The sequence below is a fragment of the Coffea eugenioides genome, chromosome 3 (assembly GCF_003713205.1).
Source record: "Coffea eugenioides isolate CCC68of chromosome 3, Ceug_1.0, whole genome shotgun sequence".
In the NCBI taxonomy this organism is placed as follows: domain Eukaryota; kingdom Viridiplantae; phylum Streptophyta; class Magnoliopsida; order Gentianales; family Rubiaceae; genus Coffea; species Coffea eugenioides.
In genome coordinates, this window is record NC_040037.1 from 6748237 (window position 1) to 6758448 (window position 10212).

A 10212-nucleotide genomic window follows, 5' to 3' on the forward strand; every position below is an offset into this window, starting at 1 on the left:
TTTCTTATAAGTGGTAGCAAAATCAAATCCTTCTGAATCGAAGTAATATGCTTCAACCATATGTCCTACATCTTCCATGAACACCAAATTCGATAAACAAGAACTCGTGTAGCCATGCTTTTCAATTCCAATAGTCACTTCTAGATGAAACCATATCTAAATTATTGATCCCTTGATGTAGATATTCATTTGTCTGCTTGCTTCTTTTTCATCTCTATAAGATCAGGCCAGAAAAGCCCAAAGGGTAGAATCTCCACTACTTTGAAGGGGACATCATTACACCATCACATCTTGCAACGCGACAACACATTGAATGGTTATTTTCGTTCGTAAATTTTTCTTCTCACAGAGTCTTCATCAAGTATTACGGAATATGCTATCTTTCTTCTCGAATCTACTGAATTGTTGGGGATTTGAGCAGCAGATTCCTTGAAGTAGCCAACCTCCAATTAAAAATAGAAATCAATTGCCTCGAATCTGTAGAATCTCACAACCACTAAATCAGTTTTCGGTAATTCCAGTCCGACAGTTCATTCTAATTTCTCCCTCTCTTGCCATGCAAAGAAACACAGAAGTCATCAAGTCTCAATCCTTTGAGATTCAACGTGATTAAACTCGAATATGCTGGTGTCTAGGAACTGTTTTACGGATGTGAAATGTAAGAACAATTATATGCTTCCACAAAGAAAGCAAAAAAACTGAGATTAGGATAAAGTTTTGTCGCATGACTTCTCTCGAATTCTTGATTATGAGGTTTGTTAGGATGTGGAACCAGCAACTAGATGTAATAAAATTGTTAACTCAAAAGTCTTCAATTGGCCTTATTTGGATCGTAGTTTTGCGCTAACTTTTTATTATGTTTTTTACGAACATATTTTTCGACTATTTTTCATTTCACATACATCAAATCAATATAATACATTTTTTTATAAAAACCAACTCAAGTAGATTTTTACACCCATCGACTTGTGTTTGTATATCATTGTCGTTTCAAGGAAAAGGAATGGATTATAATTTTTCTCCTATTTCCAATCAAGTACCAATATCAACATATACCAAACCTAATAAGCTATAGACTGTACGAGGCCAAACCCTAGGTATTGTAACAATAATATTGTGGGATCAACAATTAAGTGATGATAATCATTCAAAATTCTTAAAATTTATAATGACCAAGAGTTATGAATATGTATATGTTTTCGTGTTCCATTAATTCGAAGTTAATCAAGTTCAAGTTTTCCAAATCAAGAAAATTATAACACTAACCACAGAACTAATACAATTTAAGGGAAAAAAAAAGAAAAAGAAAAAGAAAAGAGGGGATATAGCTTGGAGGTTTGAGTGGCTAAAAAATATCATCGATTCATAAGTATACTGTATACGTGGATTATCCTAGGTTTTTATGTATGATTTTAACAATAGTTTTTATGTATGATTTTTTTTTTTTATAATCTCTAAAGAATATATATTGTATCTTAGATTACTTGGATTTGGTTAATCTTTTTCTGGAATCACATTCGAAACAGATGTCACGACATTAATTATTTTATTAATCTAACTTCCAAGTGTAAATCAAACAACTTAACCATCACATCCAACAATATATGAATTTTTCCTCTTCTTCTTCTTTTTTTTTTTTGGGATATTGAGACTTGCCCTTATTGTTGCAAATTCAGTATCTTATACCAACACAAAAGTGCAAACTGATGATAACTCAGCATCAGATGCAAAAGAAACATTTGGTTGTTCTTTTTACATTCTTTTGGAGTTTTGTACACCAAACAAATTTTTCTTTTTCTTTTTTTTTTATTTTGTAATGAAGAATATGATGTTTATGGACGACTAAATGCTGAAAATGGCATCACGTAATTTATAAGCATGCGATTTATTTTTTTTTTCTCAAATATCCAAATACGTTTGTGACCAAAACAAAGAGGTGCCTCTCTGGTAATGGTTATGCAGCAACAATTCAACTAGCTTTTGGCTCGCAAAGTTATTTCAGTGGATCACGTTGCCAGCTGCCGCTGGAAGTTTAATTATTTTCTTCTTCTCATTTTAAGTGAATGTAAATCTTTTTTTTTTTTTCCCGAAACGAAAAAAACACATACACCCAACTAATTTAGACAAACGCAGGAGTTAATCGAGAAATCGGCCCGAAAGCAATCTAAGGGGAACCCACAAAGAACCACTGTTCAGCCAATTGGTGAATATAAAGCTTGAATATTAGGTTTTCTCACACAATAGGTAGGTATTTGTCTATTATTTCCATCCACGGTCATGTAGAATTTTTTTTTTTTTTTTTTTGGTGGCGATAATAATCTACTCCTGCTTCAATGGGAGGAAACTAAAGAGGCTTGTGTAGAGATAGGGGGTAAATTACGAAATCAAATAAGTGTTACTGCACCCTCTCTATTTTTACCAGGTGAAATTAGTGCATTTTGTATGATGCACCGACAGAGTTTGAAGTTATCAAAGATTAAACGACAAGTGTATGAAAGAATTTTAAAGGGGGTTCTCCCTGCTCGATGGTCCACGGTCATGTGGGAGTTGAAAAATTACTAGCGAAAAAAAGAAAAGAAAAGGCACGACAAATCATTATCTCGTCCAATTGATTGTCAAGAAAAAGGAATCGAAGAGTAGTTACAAGACACATATGACAAAGAAATTGATTTATTTAGGCATATATAATTAGCTTTCTGTCATCTTTTCATTTAACTGTAATTAGAATTTATTTCACAATCATATCATTATTTTGTTGCTCCAAAACCAATCAAAAGGAAAATTGCTCTTTCCTCGTGTTTTTCGGGTCCATCATTCGACCACACAATTATTTAATCAATGTTCTTGTCCAAGAGCTAAATCTTAACAATAGTTCACTTCTATTATCCACGTATCCACATGACAATTATGATCGACTACTAGACCTAAATGTTCTCGAAGTTGTTTAAATTTTTGGATTATTAGTTTCTTCTCAAAATTTTTTAAAATATTTTTCATGAACATATTTTTTAATTATTTTTTATCTCACATACATCAAATCATTATAGTAAATTTTTTTTATAAAAACTCAAAAAAAAAAGGGATCCAAATAAGTTCTAACATTCAAGGCTCAATGTTCACCACCCCTTCTTAGCTTTTTTTAAAAATGTCCAAGAAAAGAAAAATGCAGAACTAAATCCATAAGCAAGCAAAAAATAAATAAATAAATAAATCCATAAGCAAGCAAATGATGTGGTCTGCAAATCTCCCCAACTCCCCCAAATTTCCAACCTCCATTTACGTGTACACATGCCACAAGACCAGTGACTGAGAACCATCACAGAAAGATGATCAAACTTCTTCTCCAAGATGTACAGAAGTTCCCGGCCATTTTCCAAAATCTTGATAATCACACGGGCCCACAAGTACACAAGACCTCAATCAAGCTCACCATTAACAGAGCGATGGCCCACAAGTGAATCAGACCTGAATCGGACGCCATTCACGGATACTTCATTCCATCCATCAGAATCTTCAAAGAAACGTCCACACAAAATCCACTGGACGTCATCCACACAAGATTGCCTCATTAGTCATTACATACGTGTCTTAAACTTACTGACTGTGAGCCTGTGAGCCTGTTACCCTTGCACCTTCCTACCAGACACGTGTCACTTCCACCTTCCTCTCTCTCTATTTCGTGGACGTTAAAACCGCCGTTGAAAGATAAAGGACACAGCCACCCAAATTGGCGAACTGTCCCCCAAGGTGACTTTAACCCGACGTGTGACGCGCCATTTCCACATGTCCCGGTCCCATTAGCTCACTCCATGGAACCAACTGTACACTAATTTTTTGATTTTATGACGGTAATATTCGTACGCTCTTTCTAACTTTCGTTTACAAGGGATGGTTCCAAGACTGGTTGCAACTTGCAAGTTGCAGATTGCGATAGCATGCTCGGATTTGCGTCCGCATGGAAGGTGTGTTTTTTTAGTTGTTTGTATAAAATTTTATTACAACTTACCATAAAATCAGCAGAAAAAGCCTGTGTGTATTTAAGGGTTTGGAAAAATTTTAAAAGATTTCTTTTTCATTTTTTTTCTTTTCCTTCACTTTTTCTTTTTTTTTTCCCTCCTCCCTTTCCTTTCTTCTTCTTCTCTTTCTTTGCTCACATAGCAACAACAGCTATGGAGTGTTCGGCGGTGATGCCATTGCCGACATTGGTTGGCCGTCCGCCGCTGCCTTCTTCATTGACTAAATTTCACACTTCTTCACTCCATTTTTCGTGTAAATTCCATTTCCGTTATTAATTTTCAGAAAGAACAAATAAAAATTGGTCTAAATTTAAAGAACAATTGGTAGACAATGTTTTCTCCCCTTTTCTCCCTCCCTCTCCTCCTCCCTCTCCCCCCTTTCTCCTGCCTTCCACGCTCTCCCTTCACTTCTCACGACCCTCCCTCCCCTACTTTGATGTGGACCAGATCCCTCCCCTACCCTGATCTGGACTAGATCTGGTCTGGAGTGTTGATAGACTCACCTTTGATGTGGACCAGATCCCTCCCCTACCCTGATCTGGACTAGATCTGGTCTGGAAGTGTTGATAGACTCACGTGCAAGGGAAAAATTTTTTTATGTGTTTTTTGGCATATAAGGTATATATTTTAAAATTTTTGGGGAGTTTTTTAAGATTATTATAGTTAAAGTTGTTAAAAATTTTGTAAAAGAAAAACTAGGTAAAAAACTTGCCTCCCAAACTGATATTTGCATAAATTTATTTGATTGTATCATACAAATATTTTTAAATTATTGTTTATCTCAAATATATCATATTAAAAATATAATATAATATTTTTCTTAAAAAATTATTTTAAATAATCAACTATCCAAATACGAGTGTTTAATGGTCAAGATTTGGCTCATCAAGTACAATTCAAAATGTACAACGATGTTTACGGCACAAAACCTTGACTCAAATTATATGCATCTTTTTAGCAGGGAAAAATTGAGATTTAAGAAGCGAGGAAGGAAAAGAATAATTAAAATTCAGGGCCTTTCTAAATTTTAGAATTGAAATTTTAACCTCAATCACTGGACTAGAGCCTTTTCAGCAATGTATCTTTATGAATGAATAGTGTTAGATTTTTAACATTAGTATTACGAAATTATGTAAATTATTTGTGATTAATTATAACTTATTGAAATATTTGTAAAACCGTTCATAAATAGTTGCCTTACCAACAGTTCTCGCCAAAACTCTCATGGACGTAACTATTAGATATTTTATCTACTATACATACTTTGTTATTTGAATTCAAAAGCTTTTTTTTTTATGGGATAAAAAAGGAATAAGAAAGCATTCAAAATTTGAAGAGAAATATAGGAAAGGGTAGGGGTATAGATGAATTGGGTGATTCGGTGGAAAAAACGTTAGTGAGAAATCTCAAATTAATTAAAAAAAAGGGTAACATTTGAATTAATTAGGTGACACTGAATTTTTTAAATAAAATTTGCTTCAAAAAATAAATGTGATAGTTTATTCATTTATCACTTAATATAATTTATACTTAAATGTATCAAATTTAATATTTAAAAATTTAATAAATTCAAATTTCATGTTTCATTTTTTAGAATTCAGTTTTATCCAACGCGCACCCTAAAGTCTTATTCTCCAAATTGAATTTAAGTTTGATTCGATAAAATCTCATTCAATGTGTATGATTTTGATAAATATCATAGCATTGAAAAAAAAACAAAAATTTTGTGACCAAAAATCAATCTACTCTTAAAATAAAGTTTTCAAATGCAATAAAATCTGCCTGGCTCAGCTCAAAGAATGACGAAATCAAACATAAAAAAAAAACATTCAGGATCAGCTCAATTCAACTGTTATACTAGCACACTAGTAATTAGTAAAAATATTTAGCTGGTTCAACTTGATCACGCGCTTCCAACCCGAACCTTCATTAGTAATCCGAACCTTCATTAGTAAATAAAAATATTTAGCTGGTTCAACTTGATCACGCGCTTCCAACCTGAACCTTCACGCGGATTCTCCAACCCATCTCCACCGTCCTTCTCACTTGTCGCTATAGCCATCCCAGCCGTCGCCTCCGCTTTCGCTCACAACTCGCCACTTGGCCCCAAATTAACGGTTTATCCTTTTCCGGGACAAAAAAAAAAAAATCTTATCCCATCTCCCATCTAAGCCTATATATATCCCTGTCCCTCCGCCGTTTCCAACACTTCACCAGCTGTGATTTTCGCTGCAAAGCAAAGCAAAAAACAAGAAGAAAAGGGAGAAAACCCCAGAAATCCAAAGGATATTAATTCTTGATATTCCACTTTTTTTCATTTTCCATTTTTTGAAATATTTCTGTGATTGATTCTTTCTATTATGGCAATGAGTATGCCGCATCAGATCGGAGCATTGGCCGGAACGCCGATAGCAGCGGAGTCCGGAGGACTAACAGGAGAGGGAGCTCAATCGGCAGCAACAGTTAGCACGTCGGCAGTGTGGAGATCACCGGTGACGAATCTCCGGGTTTCAGTGCAGAAACCGGGAGATGTAGAAAGGGTTTCACCCCTTTCGTCGCCGCCGTTGAGCCCGGTAAGGGCCGGCATGCGACCAGATCTCTCGGTTGCATGCCAAGCATTTGCGACCGCCGCGGAGACAGAGACGGCGGTCGAAAAAGTTCATAGCTTTCCTGAAAGTTCTACCCAGAAGAAGGAAAAAAGGGTTGCCGGTTTTCGTGATGATGCCGTTGGATAGTGTGAAAATGGATAACACGGTGAATAGGAGAAAGGCGATGAATGCAAGTTTGCAGGCGCTGAAGAGTGCTGGGGTAGAAGGGATAATGATGGATGTTTGGTGGGGATTAGTAGAGAGGGATGAACCAGGGAAGTATAATTTCGGTGGCTATGTTGAGCTCTTGGAAATGGCGAAAAAACATGGGTTGAAAGTTCAGGCGGTCATGTCTTTCCATCAATGTGGAGGAAACGTTGGTGATTCTTGCACGTATGTTACTTTCAACTTCACTGCATCATTTTTTTTAATTATTGGAAAAAGTTTTAATTTTTTCATTTTGGTTGAATAATAAGTAGTAAATATTGTCTGGATTTGGAATATTCTGGCAAAATTTTGTATTTTCTTTGTTGGTTGTTTTAATATGGATTGAAAAAGATGTTGCTTTTATCTGAGCTTTTAACATGTGGTGGTAGCGGCTTCAGAGCTGGAAAAGTCGAATTTAGCTTTTCCTATTCACTTTTTTAGTGGTCACAAGAAGCTAATGTAAAATGGAAAATTGGCAATGGGTGAAAGAGACGTGCTAGAGTTTTAATTGTAATCGACAACAAAGTAGTTTTTTTTTTTTTTTTTTTTTTTTGGGGTTCAAAAGACAACAAAGTAGTATCTAATTAAAGATTGTAACTTGGAGTTGGTTTTTTTCATTTTTTGTTTTTGAGGGATATATCAATTGATAAGAAGATGTAAAATTTTGTCGTACTTATTTTCCTATTGAAGTCAAGGCGAGTAGGTACTGTGTAGTTTCTTGTCTGTCTAGGGACTAGGAAACCAAATTGATAATTTAATACCAAAAATAAGGCCCAGGTACCTATTTGTTTGAAGATTGCATAAGTTAGTACTGTAATAAAAACTCCTCAGTATGGATAATATCTCATCCTCGGAAAATTCTTCCCTGTTTCGTGTAAGACTTGCCTTTTCTTGAAGATATTAGAATTGAAGCAGGAAAAAAATGAACATGGCCATGAATGCTTTATTGCCTTTATGTGAAACTCAAATTAACAATTTTTGCATTTTGTAGAAGGAAAGGTCATTCTAATATTCATGTGGGTAATTTGGATGAATAACCTTTGAGTGCTTTGAACTTATGAATGGGCATATTAGTTTTAGCACAAGTGTTGTCCATACTCTTGAAAAAATTGCTGCTTTTCTGAAATTAAACCTATTGTATGGTTTATCAGAGGGTAAAGCTTGCAAATGTTAGTTCCATGCATTTGGTCAGTGATTAATGGGTGTGTAGCTTCTACCTTCTTTTCATGGTGTCATAATGTGTCTTTAATTTTCTGCTGCATATTCTTTTTGCTGATTGTTCCATTTGGGTTCTCAGTATCCCTCTCCCAAGATGGGCGACAGAAGAGATTGACAAAGATCCTGGCCTTGCATACACAGATCAATGGGGGAGGAGAAATTATGAATACATCTCTCTTGGATGTGACACCCTTCCAGTACTCAAAGGAAGGACACCTGTCCAGTGTTATTCTGACTTTATGCTGGCTTTCAGAGACAAATTTGAGCACCTGCTGGGAGATACCATTGTGGTAAGCAAATAAATTCAGCATTTTTTACATTAGAATAGATTAATCTGGAGTGTTGTCTTTGAATAAGTAGTCATTATTGTCTTACCCTTTTATCTTGTCATGACATCAGGAAATACAGGTTGGAATGGGTCCTGCTGGTGAGCTCCGCTATCCTTCATATCCTGAACAGAACGGAACGTGGAAGTTCCCTGGGATTGGAGCTTTTCAGTGCTATGACAAGGTATGTTCTCATTCAGTTTTGTTCTTCAGTTTACATCTTACTTGTGCTTATTGATTACTTAACTTTATGTATCTCTTGCAGTACATGCTAAGTAGCTTAAAAGCTGCAGCAGAAGCATATGGAAAGCCTGAATGGGGAAGCACTGGCCCAACAGATGCTGGCCATTATAACAACTGGCCAGATGACACAAACTTCTTCAGAAAGGAAGGTGGTGGCTGGGACAGTGAATATGGAGAGTTCTTCCTCACCTGGTATTCCAAGATGCTTTTAGATCATGGCGAGAGGATACTGCAATCTGCTAAAGCTATTTTTGAGAATGGAGGGGTCAAAATATCAGTGAAAATTGCTGGAATCCACTGGCATTACGGAACAAGGTCCCATGCCCCTGAGCTTACAGCTGGATATTACAATACTAGATTGCGTGATGGATACCTTCCCATTGCTCAGATGCTGGCGCGCCACGGTGCAATATTCAACTTTACTTGCATTGAGATGCGAGACCATGAGCAGCCACAAGATGCACTTTGCGCACCTGAGAAGCTTGTTAGGCAAGTGGCTTTAGCTACACAGCAAGCTCAAGTTCCTCTCGCTGGAGAAAATGCATTGCCAAGGTATGATGAATATGCACATGAGCAGATACTAAAGACAGCAGCATTAAATATTGACGGTAACTCGACCAACAGAGAAATGTGTGCTTTCACATACTTGAGGATGAGCCCAGACTTGTTCCACCCTGATAATTGGAGAAGGTTTGTGGCATTTGTGAAGAAAATGAAGGAAGGAAAAGACGTCCACCGGTGTTGGGAGCAAGTGGAGCGCGAGGCTGAGCATTTCGTACACGTAACTCAGCCATTTGTGCAAGAAGCTGCTGTAGCTCTGAGGCACTAGTACTGCAGCAGGTTAATGCATGTTTCTGTATGTATGAACAAGAAGCAGAGAATGCCCTGATGGCTGGTTTTGTGGCCATGGATCTCTGTTTTGTTGTACGCATATCATTAGGCCTATTTCAAGAACCATATAGTAATTCTCCAAGGTGTTTTAGTAACAAAATTCCAAAATGATGCAAGTATCAATGATGCATTAATGATAGTAGTAGCATTTCTTTTCATTTGTCGTGCATATATTGTATTCATTAGTGATCTATAAGAAGAACTCTTATAAGACGTCTATGGTCCCTGCTGTCTTGCATCAAGGACTTGACGTACTTGTAAGATTTTTATCTGCCGCCCCATTTCAATAGCAAAGCGATGGATTTATGGTGTCTCACACTCTCACGTGAATCTGCTGATTGCTTGAAAACTGGGTACCGTATGATTTAAACTACTGCCACCTTATTCCCCATCACATAATGACTAAACTACTGCCACCTTGTTCCCCATCACAAAAACTTACAGGCCACTTCTGCTTTCTCTTGCAAGGTGGGCAATTGGCAATTCTGTCCTTTTCTTTTGTTTGGGTCTAAACCCCGGTATTCGGTGACTGCATTCGATTCTGACTAATTTGAAGTCTAACACTATCGGACTCCTTTTGAGAAGATTTTGATAAAATGTTATTTTCTTCATTCACAGGACTCAAAATGGAGGCCTTGATTAAAGACTACTAAGCTCTTTGTTACTCGACCCAACAACCATTAATGGCAATTCTATTTGGTTAGTGAAGGTTGAGCACTAACA

The 10212-nt window shown here is 36.4% G+C and overlaps 1 protein-coding gene across 1 annotated transcript; it reads left to right on the top strand.

Annotated features, from left to right (window-relative positions):
- The first annotated feature begins 6217 nt into the window (after window positions 1-6217).
- LOC113765198 (beta-amylase 1, chloroplastic) lies at window positions 6218-9658 on the top strand. Its single transcript, XM_027309288.1, is given in 5 exon segments — window positions 6218-6714; window positions 6716-6997; window positions 8109-8319; window positions 8429-8539; window positions 8621-9658. Coding segments are annotated over 5 exon segments (1749 nt in total). The 5' UTR covers window positions 6218-6376; the 3' UTR covers window positions 9428-9658.
- The last annotated feature ends 554 nt before the right edge of the window (window positions 9659-10212 follow it).